This window comes from Pseudorca crassidens, chromosome 11, assembly GCF_039906515.1.
Source record: "Pseudorca crassidens isolate mPseCra1 chromosome 11, mPseCra1.hap1, whole genome shotgun sequence".
NCBI classification, from domain to species: Eukaryota; Metazoa; Chordata; class Mammalia; order Artiodactyla; family Delphinidae; genus Pseudorca; species Pseudorca crassidens.
The window spans coordinates 44843981-44865942 of record NC_090306.1 but is presented as its reverse complement, the minus strand read 5'-3'; the positions used below and the strand labels follow the sequence as shown (position 1 = coordinate 44865942).

The window sequence follows — 21962 nt, the reverse complement described above, 5'->3', positions numbered from 1 at the left end:
GGCTAGCCGGGAGGGAGTCCGGGGAAAAGTCTGGAGCTGCCGAAGAGGCAAGAGACTTTTTCTTCCCTCTTTGTTTCCCGGTGCGCGAGGGGAGGGCATTCAGAGCGCCGCTTAAAGGAGCTCCAGAGACGGCGCAAGCCGCGGCTAAAAGCGCAGACCCCAGAGACGGGCATGAGACGCTAAGGCTGCTGCTGCCGCCACCAAGAAGCCTGTGTGCGAGCACAGGTCACTGTCCACACCTCCCTTCCGGGGAGCCTGTGCAGCCCGCCACTGCCAGGGTCCCGGGATCCAGGAACAACTCCCCCGGGAGAACGCACGGCGCGCCTCACGCTGCTGCAACGTCACGCCGGCCTCTGCCGCCGCAGGCTCAATCCGCACGCGCACCCCTCCCTCCCTCCGGCTTGAGTGAGCCAGAGCCCCCAGTCAGCGGCTCCTTTAACCCCGTCCTGTCTGAGCGAAGAACAGACGCCCTCCTGCGACCTACATGCAGAGGCGGGGCCAAATCCAAAGCTGAACCCCAGCAGCTGTGCGAACAAACGAGAGAAAGCGAAATCCCTCCCAGCAGCCTCAGGAGCAGCGGATTAAATCTTCACAGTCAATTTGATGTACCCTGCATCTGTGGAATACCTGAATAGACAAAAAAATCATCCCAAATTGAGGAGGTGGACTTTGGGAGCAACGATATATATATATATATATTTTTTCCCTTTTTCTCTTTTTGTGAGTGTGTATGCGTATGCTTCTGTGTGTGATTTTGTCTGTATAGCTTTGCTTTTACCATTTGTCCTGGGTTCTGTCTGGCCATTTTTTTGTTTGTTTTTGTTTTTTGTTTTTAGTATAGTTTTCAATGCTTGTTATCATTGGTGAATTTGGTTTGGTGGTTCTTTTTCTTTCTTTTTTTTTAATTACTTAAAAAATTTTTTTAATAATTATTTTTTGGTTTTTATTTTAGTAACTCTTTATTTTATTTTATCTTTTTCTTTCTTTCTTTTCTCCCTTTTATTCTGAGCCGTGTGTATGAAAGGCTCTTGGTGCTCTGGCCAGGCGTCAGGGCTGTGCCTCTGAGGCGGGAGAGCCAAGTTCAGGACATTGGTCCACCAGAGACCTCCCAGCTCCACGTAATATCAAATGGCACAAATCTCCCAGAGATCTCCATCTCAATGCCAAGACCCAGCTCCACTCAACGGCCAGCAAGCTACAGTGCCGGACACCCTATGCCAAACAACTAGCAAGACAGGAACACAAGCCCACCCATTAGCAGAGAGGCTGCCTAAAATCATAATAAGGTCACAGACACCCCAAAACACACCATCAGACGTGGACCTGCCCAGCAGAAAGACAAGATCCAGCCTCATCGACCAGAACACATGCACTAGTCCCCTCCACCAGGAAGCCTACACAACCCACTGAACTAACCTTAGCCACTGGGGGCAGACACCAAAAACAAGGGGAACTATGAACCTACAGCCTGCGAAAAGGAGACCCCAAACATAGTAAGTTAAGCAAATTGAGAAGACAGAGAAACACACAGCAGATGAAGGAGCAAGGTAAAAACCCACCAGACGAACAAATGAAGAGGAAATAGGCAGTCTCCCTGAAAAAGAATTCAGAAAAATGATGGTAAAGGTGATCCAAAATCTTGGAAATAGAATGGAGAAAATACAAGAAACGTTTAACAAGGACCTAGAAGAACTAAAGAGCAAACAAACAGTGATGAACAACACAATAAATGAAATTAAAAATTCTCTAGAAGGGATCAATAGCAGAATAACTGAGGCAGAAGAACGGATAAGTGACCTGGAAGATAAAATAGTGGAAATAACTACTGCAGAGCAGAATAAAGAAAAAAGAATGAAAAGAATTGAGGACAGTCTCAGAGACCGCTGGGACAATATTAAACACACCAACATTCAAATTATAGGGGTCCCAGAAGAAGAAGAGAAAAAGAAAGGAACTGAGAAAATATTTGAAGAGATTATAGTTGAAAACTTCCCTAATATGGGAAAGGAAATAGTTAATCAAGTCCAGGAAGCAGAGAGTCCCATACAGGATAAATCCAAGGAGAAACATGCCAAGACACATATTAATCAAACTATCGAAAATTAAATACAAAGAAAACATATTAAAAGCAGCAAGGGAAAAACAACTAATAACACATAAGGGAATCCCCACAAGGTTAACAGCTGAACTTTCAGCAGAAACTCTGCAAGCCAGAAGGGAGTGGCAGGATATATTTAAAGTGATGAAAGGGAAAAACTTACAACCAAGATTACTCTATCCAGCAAGGATTTCATTCAGATTTGACGGAGAAATTAAAACCTTTACAGACAAGCAAAAGCTAAGAGAATTCAGCACCACCAAACCAGCTTTACAACAAATGCTAAAGGAACTTCTCTAGGCAGGAAACACAACAGAAGGAAAAGACCTACAATAACAAACCCAAAACAATTAAGAAAATGGTAATAGGAACATACTTATCGATAATTACCTTAAATGTAAATGGATTAAATGCTCCAACCAAAAGACACAGACTGGCTGAATGGATACAAAAACAAGACCCGTATATATGCTGTCTACAAGAGACCCACTTCAGACCTAGAGACACATACAGACTGAAAGTGAGGGGATGGAACAAGATATTCCATGCAAACGGAAATCAAAAGAAAGCTGGGGTAGCAATTCTCATATCAGACAAAATAGACTTTAAAACAAAGACTATTACAAGAGACAAAGAAGGACACTACATAATGATCAAGGGAGGATCAATCCAAGAAGACGATATAACAATTGTAAATATTTATGCACCCAACATAGGAGCACCTCAGTACATAAGGCAAATACTAACAGCCATAAAAGGGGAAATTGACAGTAACACATTCATAACAGGGGACTTTAACAACCCACTTTCACCAATGGACAGATCATCCAAAATGAAAATAAATAAGGAAACATAAGCTTTAAATGATACATTAAACAAGATGGACTTAATTGATATTTAAAGGACATTCCATCCAAAAACAACAGAATACACTTTCTTCTCAAGTGCTCATGGAACATTCTCCAGGATAGATCATATCTTGGGTCACAAATCAAGCCTTGGTAAATTTAAGAAAATTGAAATCGTATCAAGTATCTTTTCCGACCACAACGCTATGACCCTAGATATCGATTACAGGAAAAAAATCTGTAAAAAATACAAACATGGAGGCTAAACAATACACTACTTAATAACGAAGACATCACTGAAGAAATCAAAGAGGAAATCAAAAAATACCTAGAAACAAATGACGATGAAAACACGATGACCCAAAACCTATGGGATGCAGCAAAAGCAGTTCTAAGAGGGAAGTTTATAGCAATACAATCCTACCTCAAGAAACAAGAAACATCTCAAATAAAAAACCTAACCTTACACCTAAAGCAATTAGAGAAAGAAAAACAAAAAAACCCCAAAGTTAGCAGAAGGAAAGAAATCATAAAGATCAGATCAGAAATAAATGAAAAAGAAATGAAGGAAATGATAGCAAAGATCAATAAAATTAAAAGCTGGTTCTTTGAGATGATAAACAAAATTGATAAACCATTAGCCAGATTCATCAAGAAAAAAAGGGAGAAGACTCAAATCAATAGAATTAGAAATGAGAAAGGGGAAGTAACAACTAACACTGCAGAAATACAAAGGATCATGAGAGATTACTGCAAGCAACTATATGCCAATAACATGGACAACCTGGAAGAAATGGACAAATTCTTAGAAAAGCACAACCTTCCAAGACAGAACCAGGAAGAAATAGAAAATATAAACAGACCAGTCACAAGCACTGAAATTGAAACTGTGATTTAAAATCTTCCAACAAACAAAAGCCCAGGACCAGATGGCTTCACAGGAGAATTCTATCAAACATTTAGAGGAAAGCTAATACCTATCCTTCTCAAACTCTTCCAAAACACAGCAGAGGGAGGAACACTCCTAAACTCATTCTACAAGCCCACCATCACCCTGATACCAAAACCAGACAAAGATGTCACAAAAAAAGAAAACTACGGGGCAATGTCACTGATGAACATAGATGCAAAAATCCTCAATAAAATACTATCAAACAGAATCCAACAGCACATTAAAAGGATCATACACCATGATCAAGTGGGGTTTATCCCAGGAATGCAAGGATTCTTCAATATATGCAAATCAATCGATGTGATACACCATATTAACAAATTGAAGGAGAAAAACCATATGATCATCTCAATAGATGCAGAGAAAGCTTTCGACAAAATTCAACACCCATTTACGATAAAAACTCTCCAGAAAGTAGGCATAGAGGGAACTTACCTCAACATAATAAAGGCCATATATGACAGGCCCACAGCCAACATCATCCTCAATGGTGAAAAACTGAAACCATTTCCACTAAGATCAGGAACAAGACAAGGTTGCCCACTCTCACCACCATTATTCAACATAGTTTTGGAATTTTTTGCCACAGCAATCAGAGAAGAAAAAGAAATAAAAGGAATCCAAATCGGAAAAGAAGAAGTAACGCTGTCACTGTTTGCAGATGACATGATACTATACATAGAGAATCCTAAAGATGCTACCAGAAAACTACTAGAGCTAATCAATGAATTTGGTAAAGTAGCAGGATACAAAATTAACACACAGAAATCTCTTGCATTCCTATACACTAATGATGAAAAATCTGAAAGTGAAATTAAGAAAACACTCCCAGGGGCTTCCCTGGTGGCGCAGTGGTTGGGAGTCCGCCTGCCAATGCAGGGGACACAGGTTCGTGCCGTGGTCCGGGAGGATCCCATGTGCCGCGGAGCGGCTGGGCCCGTGAGCCATGGCCGCTGGGCCTGCACGCCCGGAGCCTGTGCTCCGCAATCGGAGAGGCCACAGCAGTGAGAGGCCCGTGTACCGCAAAAAAAAAAAAAAAAAAAAAAAGAAAAGAAAACACTCCCATTTACCATTGCAGCAAAAAGAATAAAATACCTAGGAATAAACCTAAGGAGACAAATAACCTGTATGCGGAAAATTATGACACTGATGAAAGAAATTGAAGATGATACAAATAGATGGAGAGCTATACCATGTTCTTGGATTGGAAGAATCAACATTGTGAAAATGACTATAGTACCCAAAGCAATCTACAGATTCAGTGCAATCCCTATCAAACTACCACTGGCATTTTTCACAGAACTAGAACAAAAAATTTCACAATTTCTATGGAAACACAAAAGACCCCGAACAGCCAAAGCAATCTTGAGAAAGAAAAACAGAGCTGGGGGAATCAGGCTCCCAGACTTCAGACTATACTACAAAGCTACAGTAATCAAGACAGTATGGTACTGGCACAAAAACAGAAATATAGATCAATGGAACAGGATAGAAAGCCCAGAGGTAAACGCACGCACATATGGTCACCTTATCTTTGATAAAGGAGGCAAGAATATACAGTGGAGAAAAGACAGCCTCTTCAATAACTGGTGCTGGGAAAACTGGACAGGTACATGTAAAAGTATGAAATTAGAACACTCCCTAACACCCTGCACAAAAATAAACTCAAAATGGATTAAAGAGGGCTTCCCTGGTGGCGCAGTGGTCGAGAGTCTGCCTGCTGATGCAGGGGACACGGGTTCGTGCCCCGGTCCGGGAAGATCCCACATGCCGCGGAGCGGCTGGGCCTGTGAGCCATGGCCGCTGAGCCTGTGCGTCCGGAGCCTGTGCTCCGCAACAGGAGAGGCCACAGCAGTGAGAGGCCCGCATACCGCAAAAAAAAAAAAAAAAAAAAAAAAAAGGATTAAAGACCTAAATGTAAGGCCAGACACTATCAAACTCTTAGAGGAAAACAGGCAGAACACTCTATGACATAAATCACAGCAAGATCCTTTTTGACCCACCTCCTAGAGAAATGGAAATAAAAACAAAAATAAACAAATGGGACCTAATGAAACTTAAAAGCTTTTGCACAGCCAAGGAAACCATAAACAAGACGAAAAGACAACCCTCAGAATGGGAGAAAATTTTTGCAAATGAAGCGACAGACAAAGGATTAATCTCCAAAATTTACAAGCAGCTCATGCAGCTCAATATCAAAAAAACAAACAACCCAATCCAAAAATGGGCAGAAGACCTAAATAGACATTTCTCCAAAGAAGATATACAAATTGCCAACAAACACATGAAAGGATGCTCAACATCACTAATCATTAGAGAAATGCAAATCAAAACTACAGTGAGGTATCACCTCACACCGGTCAGGATGGCCATCATCAAAAATCTACAAACAATAAATGCTGGAGAGAGTGTGGAGAGAAGGGAACCCCTCATACACTGTTGGTGGGAATGTAAATTGATACAGCCACTATGGAGAACAGTATGGAGGTTCCTTAAAACCTAAAAATAGAACTACCATACGACCCAGCAATCCCACTACTGGGCATATACCCTGAGAAAACCATAATTCAAAGAGTCATGTACCACAATGTTCATTGCAGCTCTACTTACAACAGCCAGGACTGGAAGCAACCTAAGTGTCCATCAACAGATGACTGGATAAAGAAGATGTGGCACATATATACAATGGAATATTACTCAGCCATAAAAAGAAACGAAATTGAGCTATTTGTAATGAGGTGGATAGACCTAGAGTCTGTCATACACAGTGAAGTAAGTCAGAAAGAAAAAGACAAATACCATATGCTAACACATATATATGGAATTTAAGAAAAAAAAAATGTCATGAAGAACCTAGGGGTAAGGCAGGAATAAAGACGCAGACCTCCTAGAGAACGGACTTGAGGTTATGGGGAGGGGGAGGGGTGAGCTGTGACGGGGCGAGAGAGAGTCATGGACATATACACACTAACAAACGTAGTAAGGTAGATAGCTAGTGGGAAGCAGCCGCATGGCACAGGGATATTGGCTCGGTGCTTTGTGACAGCCTGGAGGGGTGGGATAGGGAGGGTGGGAGGGAGGGAGACGCAAGAGGGAAGAGATATGGGAACATATGTATATGTATAACTGATTCACTTTGTTATAAAGCAGAAACTAACACACCATTGTAAAGCAATTATACCCCAATAAAGATATTAAAAAAAAAAAAAATCTACAAACAATAAATGCTGGAGAGAGTGTGGAGAGAAGGGAACCCCTCATACACTGTTGGTGGGAATGTAAATTGATACAGCCACTATGGAGAACAGTATGGAGGTTCCTTAAAACCTAAAAATAGAACTACCATACGACCCAGCAATCCCACTACTGGGCATATACCCTGAGAAAACCATAATTCAAGAAGAGTCATGTACTACAATGTTCATTGCAGCTCTACTTACAACAGCCAGGACTGGAAGCAACCTAAGTGTCCATCAACAGATGACTGGATAAAGAAGATGTGGCACATATATACAATGGAATATTACTCAGCCATAAAAAGAAACGAAATTGAGTTATTTGTAGTGAGGTGGATGGACCTAGAGTCTGTCATACAGAGTGAAGTAAGTCAGAAAGAGAAAAACAAATACCATACGCTAACACATATATATGGAATCTTAAAAAAAAAAATGGTCATGAAGAACCTAGGGGCAAGATGGGAATAAAGACGCAGACCTACTAGAGAATGGACTTGAGGACACCGGGAGGGGGGAGGGTGAGCTGGGACAAAGTGAGAGAGCGGTAGTGTATATATACACTACCAAATGTAAAATAGATAGCTAGTGGGAAGCAGTCGCGTAGCACAGGGAGGGCAGCTCAGTGCTTTGTGACCAGCTAGAAGGGTGGGATAGGGAGTGAGACTCAAGAGCAAGGAGATATGGGGATATATGTATATGTATAACTGATTCACTTTGTTATAAAGCAGAAACTAACACACGGCTGTAAAGCAATTATACTCCAATAAAAATGTTAAAAAAAAACCCAATGCAGCCTAAATAAATAAATTTATTATTTTTTTTTAATTAAGTCTATTTAAAAAATCAGTTCCACACATATTAACATAAAATCACTTGAAGAGTTGGGGAGTTCTAGCTTCATATCAGCTCTATATGAATCGACAGTGGAATGCAATGGAAATATAAGAAAAATACCATCTTGAGCTTTATTAACAAAGAACTACAGTATCCAGATTCAAAGTCTACTCAGTCCAGAGCTGGTCACTTTTGTCTGTCTTCTCCCACTAGAATATAGCCTCATGAGGGTAGATCCTTTGTCTGTCATGTTCACCATTATGTTTCCAGAGCCTAAACAGTGCCTGGCACATAGTAGGTGCTCAACAAATATTTGTTAAATGAATGATTAAAAAAGGTCAAAGAATGAACCTTACTCCAATGCCAATGGGCAATCCACTAGCTTCAAAGATTATACTCCCTAATGGTGATTATTCTGTAATAAAATCATTTTTAAATTCTAATGCATGTTTTATGAGTCCTGATTTTTAAAGGGTGAATGAAAGGATAGCTAGAATCTAGAAAAGTGTATCTGTGGCTGGCTGGCAGGCACTTCCATGCAGTGTGCCTTCTGCTCAGGCAGTTTCACATTGACATTGTTCACTTCACAACCAGACCTTCCACATCAGAATGGTACAGCGAGAAGGAGGGAACTTGATGTTCAAAGCTAAAGGATGAGGAGAATTCTATTTAATCATAATTTGGAGAAGACTATTCCAGAGAAGAAATGTTTATAGGACCAGACTCTCCTAGAGGGTTGAAAACACAGCCAAATACTCTGTCCCTTTTCCAAATGCTCCAAACCATACTGAATAACCGAACAAAATACAATCTCTTGAGTTGAAATCTAGGTAAATAAGTAGATTTCTAGATCTTTAGCATACAGAGTAAGAGACCTGTGGATCTGTAAGGAATTATTAATATTCTCTACCTGATAATGCGTAAGAGTAGCCTATATATACTTAGAGAGATCTTGATGTGGTCCAAGGCCTCACAAGTCCTTGCAAAAGAAGTTCTTCCCAACAACTAACTTGAATTCTCCCTGCTACATTTGCAGCCTACTTTTGTCTTAATGCCTGGACCCAAAAGACATGCCCTGGAAAGCATTTCTCAAGTCCCCTCTGAGGTTCACTCTTAATCCATCTTCCCCTTCATCACTTTTGACTGTTCTCCTCTGGCAGGCCCCCAGGTCTCCACGTCATGTCTGAGCTCTGTTTCCCAGAGGGCCGAGACACTTCCTTAACAGAAGCTACAAGTACTGCCTGGCACACTACCTCAGCCATTATACTCAGGTCCTTCACTTTATTTTTTAAAAAAAGAAGAAGCAGAAAGCATACTTACTAATACAGGCTAAGGTGGTCCAGCTGACTGTGCATGTGGATGGGGTAGGTCTCTGCCAGGTGAATCAGCTTTTCTATTGCTTCATAGATGAAAATAATGCAAATCAGGGAGGCAAACGCTTCTTCAGTGAAGCGGGTAATGTAGCAGACAAGGGAACTGGCGTCAGTTGCCACAAGGACAATACACAGGAAGGCAGTCCACAGTCCAATACAAGCTCGCAGGGAGAGGTATGAAAGAGCATAGTCTCTGAAACAAAACCAAAGTTCATCAAAAATCAGGGGTGGATGGCATTACATTCTGACCCACTGCATTGGAGGCAAAGGGTCAGAAACGTGGTTAGTTCATCTCTTATTATCACTTCCAGTACTGCAACCCAGTTTGTCCCTAATTCTGACTGCACTTCACTCCTGAAGGCTGCCCTGGGATGGCGTGACAAAGATTTGCTTTATGGGTTGTATTTGCCACAGCAAGGACAGAGACAGTGGAGGAGGTGGAAGCTGTCCGCCACACACTTCTGCCATCACTGCCCGACGTGATTAAGATCCTATTCTTGCAGTTAAGAAAAAAGAGCTGGCCCTTGTGGACATACTGTATAGCACAGGGAACTCTACCTAATGCACTGTGGTAACCTAAATGGGAGGGAAGTCCAAAAGGGAGCGGGTATCTGTATGCGCATGGCTGATTCATTTTGTTGTGCAGTGAAGGCTAACAAAACAGTGTAAAGCAACCCTACTCCAATAAAAAGTAATAAAATAAAAAAAAAATGGACTGGAAATGGAAATGGAGGAGTTTGGATTAGCTAGGGAAAGTGTTTTTAAAGATAAAAAGTCAAGACTTCAATAGTGGTTGAAGGACATTAATAAAGCTCTTTAAGGCCAAGAGATCTGCTATTTTAGGCATGGTCCTACCTGGGGGCAGGGCAACAGACCAAACAATGCTCTTTGCCTACTTACACTCACCTAGGACCCTGACATTCAATCCTAACAGCACACTAACACATCCAGATAGAGTTTTCAGAAAACCAAATGTCTTACTTGCAGAATTTGAACAAAATCTTTTCAAACACAAGCACTGGCCCAGTACTTCCAAGGATGGTGAGAGCCTGTCCGGCAAACAAGGAATAGGCAATCCCAGTCATGGAGGCTCCAAACAAGGATTCAATTGCACTCTGAGAGGGGAAGAAAAGATTATCCCTGAGTCCACAGCCCGTCTGCAGTGAGTGATGCAGGCTTATGTGCAGCCCCAACTCAGCTCTCCGGTGTGCCTGACAAGCCATTTGCTTGCATTTCGTCTTAGCAAGAGTGATGTGTACACAGTCTAATCCTCCTGTAAATGGATACCACTTTGATAATTCAGGTGCCCAAATCCATCCACATGTGATTCCTTAACTAAGTCCTGTTCTGCATGACTCAATTCAGTATTTATAAATATACATAGAAAAGCACAATGATACCATTCACACTACGGGCTGTCATACAGAGTCACCTTAAATCTTATTTGCATATGACATTGATATATCATTTTCCATCCTTGGGGCAATGGGCAATGCAACTGGGCAATCAGTTACTGAAATTGATATTCAAGCAGAAGAGGGTCTGTTCTAAAGGGAGAGCTGTGCTGCTGGCTGGCATGAGGTCAGAAGACCACAGTAATTCAGTAGGAAGAATCCAATCTCCTCAGTCCTCGCCCAGGGAACTTTCCCCCCCCAGTGGACTTGGCTGCCATCATAAAATTTTTACTCTTGTTTGGGACCATGAGAAGTGGTTAAAAGTTCTTACTATGCGCCCCTCAGTGGCTTCTCCGAGCAATCCCCCAAAGGTGATGACAGGTGACATGCAGGCACAGTACAGGAACAGAAAGGAGGCCAAACACTGTAAGCTGAGTGCATCCCGGTAGTCGCTCCAGTACCAGGGGGCCTTCCGCTTGATGTCCAGCACCAAGCCCCCAAACAGCCTGCGGAAACATGGCAGACAGGCCTCTAACGCAGTCCCTCTCCCAGGAAAGCGTGTCAACAGCACACATCTGAAAGCACTTCAGATGTGCTCTGAATTAGAGGTAATATTTTGGCTTCAATGTGACCCCAAGTTCAAGAGATCTCTCTGGGGCCAGCACAGATTCTATCTGCAACCAATCGCATGAGTTCGAATGATTATCCCAAGCATAAAAGGAATTAATTTGGGTGTGCATATTACCCATTCAGTAAACAGTTCCCAAAATTCAACAGGAAATTAAGTATTAGCTTCAAACTTCAAGTTCTGAGATGTTAGGAAGAAAGGTACAAAAGCATCAGGGTATTAAAATTGTTAGTTTTATTATACATTTTCTAGATAAAAAGCCCCTATCACATGCACTTTCTTACTCTGAAAAACTACCCACCTTACTCTTGAGAAATTAGCATAATAATTCATTCATGCAGTTGACAAGTAGTAGCAGATACTTCATGCCAGGCACTGTGCCAAGTATTGGAGATGCAGCAGTAGCAAGGCAAACACAGCCCTTCTCTCTAGGACCAACAATCTAGTGCAGGGGACAGGCAGTGTTGTGAGGGAGCAAATGGCAGCAAAGAACAGGGACGGGCATTGCAGTGGGGACTGGAGAATGAACCAGGAGTTAGCCAGATGAGGCAGCGGGGCTGGCATGGATGACACCTAGGGATGAGAGCGCATGGTGGGCTCAAGGTGCTGAGTTATGGCTGGATAAGACAGTGTGAGGGGCAAAAACCAATAGACAAAGCTGGAGATGCTGGAAAAGCTGGGTCACAAAGGCCTTGTAAAAAAGGAATTAGAACTTGATCCCAATTATGTGTCAAGTACTGAAGGACTGTAAACAGGGAAGCAGCGTAAGTAAGCAGGCATTCTGGAAGGATCCCTCTGATGGGGGTGTAATGAGTGGAACGTAGGGCAAGACAGGAGGCTGTGGATTGGAAAGAGGAGAAGTGTGTGTATTCAAGGGCTAATCAGGAGGCAGAATTAACAGGACTTGGTGGCAGGACCTCAGGACCCCTCTCCACTTCCCAAGCATGAGACAGATCGAGAGCAAGGTGTCCTACACCAAGGAGGAGGAGTATTCCCAGACTGGGGCACTTTTGCTAAGAGTGGAATCGCTGCACCAGGGTAAAAGCTGTTAGGTGAGTAACAAAGAGAGCCATTCAGCGTTCTACAGGACAAATTACCTAGTTTCTTCTACACATGAATGACATAGGAAGAAAAAGGAGGAGAGCTGTTACAGAATGGGAACATAAAAACCAAATGCAAACCTCCATTGGATCCTATGCCAAACAAATGAACTCTAAAAAGATGTCGCTAAGACAACCACAAAAAGGTGAATATGGACTGAGCATGAGACAATTTAAAGAATTATTGTTAATTTTGTTAGATTTCATAATGGCATAATAGCCGTTTTTCAAAATGTCCTTATCGGACAGGGATACCTGCTCAAGTAGTTACAGGGGAAATGACATGCTACTGGTGATGTGGTTTAAAATAATCTAGAAAACAAAAACAAAACAATTAAGTGGGGGAGAAATAGATGAAACAAGATTGGCAAAATGTTGATAACTATTGATGGTCACGTGGGGGGTTCATTACACTGTCCTCTCTTGTTTATGTTTGAAATTTTCTATAATAAAAAACTAAAAAAACAAAAACAAAAAACCGAGCTACTCTCTCATGAAAGGAGGCTTGGCTAGCTCCTTCTTTCTCTTTGCCCTGTGTCACACAAGGCCTGGGACCTGTATGCCCGGGGAGAAGGCCCAGGCAGCTCTCTTTCTCCATTCAAAAGCACATGCTGTTCTGTTAGACCCACTTGCTCTTTTCCTCTGGTTTGAGGGGCACAGTTGGGATTCATCCTTCTTCACCTTACAGCAGTAACATCACAATCTGGGTCTGGGTTTAGGGGAGAAAGGCAAAGCCAGCCTTGTGACCTGCTTTGGTTTTAGCCTGTCTAGCAAACCTGAGGTAAGGAGCCATCCATAGGGTCTAACCTAGAGCATAAGCGTTCCGCCTCAGGGTTTGGGACCAAGGTTACAGTCTGTAATAAAATGTCACTTGGTCCTGCTTTCTCCTCTGAGTGGATAGCCCCTCAAGGACCTTACGGGCAACCGTGATTAGTCTGGGGCAAGATTCAAGTGTTTCTAGGTCCTTAGCCAACATAGCATCTTTAGTACCGTGTGAATATCACCTCCCAATCACCAGTGACCTTCCTCTGAAGGGTGTTATTCTGGGAGAATTACCTTCTACAGTAATGAGCCTCACCCTATGATGCTGCCATGATTGGTCCTCCTGGATGTGGGAGGCTCATTATTCAGGGAGGAGTGTCTGTGAGTAACGGGCAAAAGATTTATGTGAAACGGACGGATGAGAAGCCACAGAAAGGAAGGACATCTGTCTGCCTAGTGATTGAAAGGAGAGAGAAAAGATCTGAGGCTCCTATTGATGGTATAAATTAACAGAATGATTTCCGAATACTGTTTATGGCGTCAGCCTCATCCCTCACTCACGCAGACCGTAACAGCACATCTAGCACAGATAGTAATCAGACACGGATGCTTCCCTCCACGTTTGGGACTCCCTTTCCCTTTCAACACTACCCTTGGTGTTCAAGTTGGGGTGGGGGGGGATGGGCAGGAGGCACACAGGGATATGAATTTAAGCTTGATGCAAGAAAGGACTTACCCGTGTAGAGGGTCCCTAGGCTCTGGTGCACTGACTTAGGAAGCCCTCTCAGGAGGGCTTTAGGGACAGGCCAGCCATCCATTTGTCTGCTGTGCTTTGGAAGAAACCTGTTTGAAGTGTGGGGGGCGATCATCGAGATAGCAGCTCCTGATTCTTCTCTTTCATCAACCCTTCCCAGACGTGGCCTCCCCAGTGAGGTACACAAATGTACCTTGGAAAACCCCTTTGCACAGTATCCTCTCTGCCATGAAGCTTCTGGCCTCGGAACACTCTAGTCAGACTTTCCTCTTCGTTCTATGTGGGAATGCCTTGGCATCATGGCCTATGTCAACATCAGGGAGGCCCAAGACACTGTCTCAGCCCTGGCTTGGCAGGTCAGATCATACACAACTCAGACCGTTCTCAACTTTGCCTCCTTTCCCATCTTCTTAGAGCCTACACTACCGCATCTTAAATACCTCTCCATCCGACAAGGATGGTACCCCCAGGTTGTGCCCCACCTCAGAGAAACACAGCTAAAGGTATGAAGAATTATAAAGCCCAGGCTAACGCATCTTTACTCGGTGAAGTCCAGGAAGGTCCAGAAAATTCTAGGATGCCCACCTGCAGGGGAAGGTTCACATTCACCCCTACGTAATTTGAGATTGGGAAAAGAGCCAGAGCTGGCATGAACTATGATCCCCAATATGAGCATTAGGTCACCTGGACTAAAAGGCTACAAGGGGAGGAAGGTCATGTGTCTTGAGGACTGAGGAAAACTTCCGGAGCTCAGGAAGAGGCAGCATCTCCCACAGTAAGCCGAGTGAGGCTCTGAGTCCAGATGACCCTTCCTTTCAGCTTTGTCAATTCCAGCAGCTCCTCACTCAACATTATGGGAGAACTTCCTCAAACCCCATTTGAGTTTGTGAGTAAAGGTACCTGGGGTTGCTGATTAAGTGTATGTCAGTCCTGGCTCTACAGGATTTTCTTTTGGGATGACAGGCACCATTTCCAAGATTCTATAACTGTTGAGATCCAATCTAATGAGCTCCCAAACCCCCATGTGGAATTGACTATAAGTGACTGCCCGCCTAGTTTATTCTCCTCTTTCTGACACCGAAAGAAAGATGAGATCTCACCTCTGCATGGATTATGTGTTTGAAGGAAAGCTGTTGGCTTTACAGTCAAAAGGATAAATCATAACTCTGAAATTCTATCAAATCCAAACCCAAGACCCTTCCCTTAAAAAACACCATCTTGGGCTTCCCTGGTGGCGCAGTGGTTGAGTGTCCACCTGCCGATGCAGGGGACGCGGGTTCAGGCCCCGTTCCAGGAGGATCTCACATGCCGTGGAGCGGCTGGGCCCGTGAGCCATGGCCGCTGAGCCTGCGCGTCCGGGGCCTGTGCTCCGCAGCAGGAGAGGCCACAGCAGTGAGAGGCCTGCGTACCGCAAAAAAAAAAAAAAAAACCACCACCTTAGGACTTCCCTGGTGGTGCAGTGGTTAAGAATCCGCCTGCTAATGCAGGGGACACGGGTTCGAGCCCTGGTCCGGGAAGATCCCACATGCCGCGGAGCAACTAAGCCCATGCGCCACAACTACTGAGCCTGTGCTCTAGAGTCCGCGAACCACAACTACTGAAGCCCTCGCACCTAGAGCCCGTGCTCCGCAACAAGAGAAACCACCGCAGTGAGAGGCCTGCGCACTGCAACGAAGAGTAGCCCCCGCTCGCCGCAAGTAGAGAAAGCCCACACGCAGCAATGAAGACCCAACGCAGCCAAAAATAAATAAATAAATAAATTTTAAAAAAACACCACTTCATCTAAGACAGTCTCAATCCTGGAAACTATTCTAAAGACAGATGCTTCCTTCGAACTGCTTCTCAATACCAGGCCTCCCCATCCAATTTGGACCCCTTCCAACTGTAAAGAAAATGTGAAACTTACTCTTGGAGCTTGCTCCCTCTTTTCAGTGACCCCTTCCATCAAAAGGCTCCTCCTTTCCTCCGGTGATCCCTCCCCAGAGCCCAGTTATCCTTCCCCGCCCTCTAATACATTCCTTCCACCAGATGCATACTCCCCATCAGGACACTGCTGGTTAAGTGCCATTCTCTCCTGCTTCTCAGTCTCCTCTCCTTTCTCTCCCTGAATTTCCAAGAATGCAAAACTAAATCGCTCTCCACAATTAAAAAAAAAACAACCTTGAGTTTCCATTAGGCAGGGCACTGAGGATAGGGAAATAAGGAAAGCAACTTCAAGCAAGGAGGAAAAAATAAGGTGAAAGCAATAGAATAGAGGACAGTGAAAGCTCCTTTCCATCATCTGAGTCCTGTCCTGGGAATCTCCGCCCAACAGATCCTTCTTAGACATAAGCACAACTTACAGAGCCAGAGCCATAGACTGAACCTTCTCCCACGATCTGGGGGACACCTCTGGATGCCACTCCAACCCCAAATACCATCCTCTTCTACTGCCTCCCTACCTGGAATATAAAGCCTCCCAGCCTGGGGACCTGCTGTCCTCACCTACCATGGAGAACCTCCTCCTTGGACATCTGTCCTAAAATCTGGGCCCAAAAGAGTAGGTTGCCTATTCTGAGACACACACCTAAAATAGTACCTATTTCCCCACCTCAAGGGGTTTCTTAACTTAACCATTCAATATTTATCCATACCTTGTCCATTCATGCTACAGAACAGACATCATTCTAAAAGCATTCATTTACTCATTCATTCATTCACCAGATATTAATAGAGTGCCTACTCTGTGCAGGGCACTGTGCTGGGTGCTAGGAATATAATGGGGTCCCTGCCCTTATGGAGCAAACATTCTGGCAGGAAAGACATCAAATCAATAAATAGTAATAAAGCATGATCAGGACTATAACAGGTGGCTGGGGGGAGGGTGGCAGGTAGGCAAGGGACAGAGCTCAAAGCTGGGACACCACCTAGCAGGAACACCTAACCTCCTCTAAAGAGGGTCCTGCAAGGCTCTCCAAAGGAAGTGACACCTAAGCTGCGTCAAAGGATAAGAAGCAGTCAGCCAGGAAATGAGGAAGGGGACAAGTGTTCAAATCAGAGGGAACGTGTTCTGTCTTCCCTCCTGGGGCAAGGCCAGGAGGGGAGACAGAACATGTTAGGTGGTTTGAGAAATTTGAATGAATGAATATAATATTTGATATATTTGTAATACTTATAGTCAGTGGTTCCATTTGAAAAGTAATTCCCAGCCAATAAAGATACTACAGAGAAGAAGGCTGAAAGTAAAGAGGATGCCTCATTCCTTTATACAACTTCTGTCCGGTAAGCAGTATCAGCTGTGAAACATTCCAGAACTTACCGCCCAGTGCGTTGAAGTTCTGGCCCGCTGTGGCCCCCATGTGGTTCCGGTTCTATGTGGCAAACATTTCCATTTGGAACTCCAGGCATTTTCCTTTTCTCCTTTTAACAGAAGACCGCAAAATTAACAAACTCAGCCCTGTATTCTGTCTTTCCTGCTGGGGGCGGGGGTGGGGGGGTGGGGTGGGGGTGGGGGTGGGGGGTGGGGGTGGGGGTTGGTGATGAGAAAATCCAAAAGCAGCCCCAAAATAGCCAATTCTTTGTTATAGCTTTCAAATGCATTTACTGATTTGGAGGCGTTTACTGACTTTCCTGAAAAAAAAAAAAAATTTCTCCTCCTCTCTGCTGATACCTAACTGTCTCACCCAGAGACGGAAAAGTGGAGGCTTTGGCATCAGATGTGACCTAAGTTCAAGTTTCAAATCTGTGTGTAATCTTTACCTTAAAACCTTGAAGATGGTTTTTTTATTCCTCATTTGTAAAACAAAGAACAACAATACCTATATGGAGATGTTACCGGGAGGTTGAATTAGCATATGTAAAGCACTTGGCCTGGGGACTAGTGTACAGTAGAAGTTCCCTTCCATCTTTAACCTCTCAAAAAAAGTGTGAGGGACTCTATTTGCTCTCTCTATACAACTACCTCTTTTCATTTAATGGCTTCGTTCATGACATGCTCCCAAGAAATGTCCTCTCCTCTCCTCTCTGCCATTCTACATCAATCCTTCAAAAGTTGGCTTAAAATTCATCCCAGGGTAATCCTGACTGGCCCCACCACACCTGAGCCAATCTATGTTACTGCACATTCATATTTTATTACTGTTCTGACATGCTAGATGCCCAGAAACAGAACCACATCTCAACTTATTTAGCATACACCCTCACGGTCTCTGCTTTGTCCATGGTGTGCACTCAGTAAGCGACACTAAGCCACCACTGGCTCATGTGCATACATTACCTGGGAAGGGACGTTTTTGGGTGGCTCAATTCTAATGGAGGGGTCCCACTCCCCTGGAGGCAGCACCGTCACCTGGTCTAGGAACTCGTCAATCCCCGCCAGGAGATCGTCCCGCTCTTTCGCCTTATATGCCACGTCATGAAAAATCTACAGAGAAGAAAAATGTCCTCAGGAAAACTAAAAGTCACTTTACTTAAAACAATCACCAGTGGAGATGGTGAAAGATGAATAAAACCTCTTGATTTTTATCTCTGTCATGGGGATCTGAAATGTAGATAACGTTAGCACTTAGAGAAGTGCAAGGATAAAACAATAAAAAAAAGAATCTAAAGATGAGATGAGTCAAAAAGAACTAAATATATGTCTATTAGTATAGAAAGAGATAAGATGACTCGAAAGTTTTATAATTCTGTTATCTCTTCAAAGAATGGAACAAAAGCCAAGATGCATGAGAAAGAATGGAACAAAAGCCAAGATGCATGAGGAATTTTCCTGATCATAACGGGTAGAAAAAACTGCATGGAATTCCTCAGAAAGGTTCCTCATATGCCTCCAATATGCCTCCGAGCCAAAGACAGCTGATAAAACACAGCCCACGCCCCTCTGCCTGCTAAGACAGAGGCCTCTTCAAGGCCTTACTTTGCAACTTACCTGAGCAGCACAGTCCTCAGCAGGGATGCAGTGGGGGTTCAGGACCACGGCAGCCGAAGCGTCTAGTCACCCTGGTACATTCACATGACAGTGCCCGAGAGCATCCCCCTGACCTTTATACTAACTGGTCTCATTTACGTGAAATGGGGGTGAGGTTTCCTTATGTAAATAGCTTGGATGTATTTAATTAACCATCTTCTAGATCTAGAAAGTTAAGTCAGCCTTAATATCTTTCTCTCTAGGTATCCTACTTGGCAAAAATAATTTTCCCAGAGAAAGATTTCTCTGCATCCTTGATTATTCAAAAAGCGAGAGATGACAGAGGAAGAAAAATCCCCCAGAGGGCTTGGTCCTCAGAGACGTGACCTGTACTGCTTTCCAGCAAACATCACGATTATAATTATTTTATCCCCAATGACTAGCACAATGCCTGGCACAGAGTAAATGCTCAATAAACATCTACAAGACGAATGCATGAAAAGCAGAAGGGGTGTGCGTACCTCATCTGTCATGATGGTGGCCATGGATCTGCCAATCTCATGGTACTGCTGACCTTTCCCTACTGGACCCAGTAGGATAAACAAAAATCTGGCAACACACAAAAAGGATTAAATTATGTAAGTAAATATAAAGAAGTGGCATCTTTCCTCTCTAAACAGCAGAACATTTCTCTTTTCTATCAAACAGAAATCATCACAGTACCTTCAATAAAAGGAGACAGACTAATGACGGAGCAATACGAGTAGCCTTGACCTAATAGCTCCACTGTAGGCATTGGAAGCCACCTGTACAACTCATTCAATAATGTGGTTATAATTCTCAGGGTTTCCGTAGACACAATTCCTTACTATAGGAAGGACATTTTTTCAAAACGTGGCATTGTAGTGCAAATTCAGGGTTATCTGAATCTCATTCATTGCTCTAATAAGAAAATGATGGGGAGAGGAGAGGGATAAAGCAGTTGAAATGATCAAGCCCTGTAGAGGAGTCTAAATTGTGTCCCGGACATCTGAATACTCTGTAATTAATGGGGCCCTGAATCACCTGAATCACCACCTTCAGAGCGCATGAATAGCCTTTTGAACAAATGTGGACATACTTGCAAACCAAACAAATCCTGCCGGAACTGTGGAAAGAGACATCAATACCTTTGGTCAGAGACGTTTCCCTGGGATACAGCTTGGCAGAACAGGGAGAGCAAGACAGGCTTCCCATCCCAGCAAGCAAGTGGCCCTTGAACACTCTTTGGTTCTCCATTTCCAAGGTCATAGAAACTGAACCGTCAGAGCCTTAAAAGTCTTACAATTCTTCCGCACAGAGGTTGATCAAATATACCCCAGTTTTCTGAGATCATTGCTGAATTTTAAACAGCATTCCCCAAATTAATTAATCCTCCATTTTGGCATTAGCTGGTTTCTTCCACCAGAGCACACACAAACCTGCACACCAGACGGAACGCACTGAGCTTTGCGGTCCAGGTCTTTACCTTGTTGGGATGGGCACTTCTGTCAGGCCTGAGAGAAGGACTGCCGGAGACAGCCTCACAAAGGCGACAACGGGGCGGCCCAGAGAGTCCACCTCTCCAACCAGGACATTCGAGGCCTCTGCCCCACTGGGAATTTTCTTCATGAAATGAAGGTCGACCTGAAAATCCAAGAACCCCCTGACAGTGTGGGAGCCATCACCTCACGCATCCATCACCCTCCTCATAACTGACATTCATAAATCATTTTTGATTTAACACGTTTTCTCATACTACTTCACTTGATCCTTACAATAGCTCTGTAAGGTCTAATTAGCCTCACTTTTTATTTTAAAAAATGAATGGAGCCACTGAGACCCAGAGAAGTGAAGTTGACTTGCCCAGGACGACAGAGCTTCTAAGAGAATTTAAATCCAGGGGCTCTGATTTGAATTCCATTACACCATGCCTCCCCAAAGAAGAATGTTTTTGAAGCTCCAGGTCAAATTGTTTCCATTTTAAAATACTGGAATGCTTTGTTGGAGGTTTCAGGGAGCCTTATGAGCTGAGAAGTGACGTGACACTGTCTGCATTTTGGAAGGACAGCGTCGGGGAGAGACCAGAGCAAGGAGAGGCTGGCGGCAGGGAGATCACGGTTTGAGCCGGAAGCTGCAGGGGGCCCTGCTCCTGCGGGAGGCCTCGGACACCAAGCCACAGTCCCCAAGAAGAGTTTCAACCACAAAGTAGTTTTAGGAGACAGTAGCAAAGATACTGCTTCTGCAGAACCCTTGGAGGCTAAGAAGGAGCTACTGGAGAGCAGGTATCAGAAAATAGTTCTGAAACACCAGGAGGTGTGTGGCAGGGAGGATTGTTAGTGGCTAGTGGGTTTCAGCATGTTGAATCTGGGGAACAAGCTGATGAGTCAGAGAGGTCTGGGCTGGAGAAGGAAGAAGACATGAGCAGATAGATGGGCCTCCTTTTCTGCAGAAGGGGCTCTGGTCCTGGAGAAAGGGTGTTGAAATGCCAAAGCTTATCCAGCTTCCAGCAATGAGACTCTGGGTTCCACTAGAGATCTGCTTAGGCCTGTAAGCCAACTTCCACGTCTCTGCTCACCTTGCTTAAGTCCACGGGACTGTGTTCACAATTCATTCCATTTTTTACTTCAAGACTTGTAGTTGGAACGGACTGAGGAGACACAGTCTGACCTATTTGGAGAAAATCAAACAGAATTCTCCGAGTCCTGCCCTTTCCCCCTTTGACACGCCCCGTCCATCATCAGCTGGCTATGACTATCTCCTGCAAAGTCCACACAGAGAAGTGGTCCAAATGACTATGAAGCAAGGACCCACACACACCTATCTCCTTACCTACCAGTTAGCAGTAAAGGGAGGAACAGAGGTCTTCCTACTCCTGCACCCTCTTCCTGAACCATCTGTGATCCTCTTTTCTTCCTCTATTAAAGGCAGTAATCCTTAACCAGGAGTGCACACCATAAAGTCCTAGGGAGAACTTTTCAAAAACTTAGACTCCCAGGCACATCCCCTGCACACTGTGATTCAGTAAATGTGGGGACAAGGAGACCAGCATAGATTCGGCCTCAGAAAAGGAAACTAGT

At 43.9% G+C, this 21962-nt stretch overlaps 1 protein-coding gene across 7 annotated transcripts in view; it reads right to left on the bottom strand.

Annotated features, from left to right (window-relative positions):
* Positions 1-21962, bottom strand: part of SLC4A8 (solute carrier family 4 member 8) — an 83239-nt gene that overhangs the window by 29759 nt on the left and 31518 nt on the right. For 6 of the 7 annotated variants that reach the window (XM_067696576.1, XM_067696580.1, XM_067696574.1 and 3 more), the window contains 8 exons: positions 21461-21552; positions 20372-20529; positions 19386-19473; positions 18235-18381; positions 17278-17378; positions 11067-11241; positions 10323-10456; positions 9289-9534 (listed from right to left, as the gene is read on the bottom strand). In XM_067696576.1, the coding sequence (XP_067552677.1) occupies positions 9289-9534; positions 10323-10456; positions 11067-11241; positions 17278-17378; positions 18235-18381; positions 19386-19473; positions 20372-20529; positions 21461-21552 (1141 nt within the window). The remainder of the gene's footprint in view (positions 1-9288; positions 9535-10322; positions 10457-11066; positions 11242-17277; positions 17379-18234; positions 18382-19385; positions 19474-20371; positions 20530-21460; positions 21553-21962) is intronic. The other variant, XM_067696581.1, reaches the window with a different exon arrangement.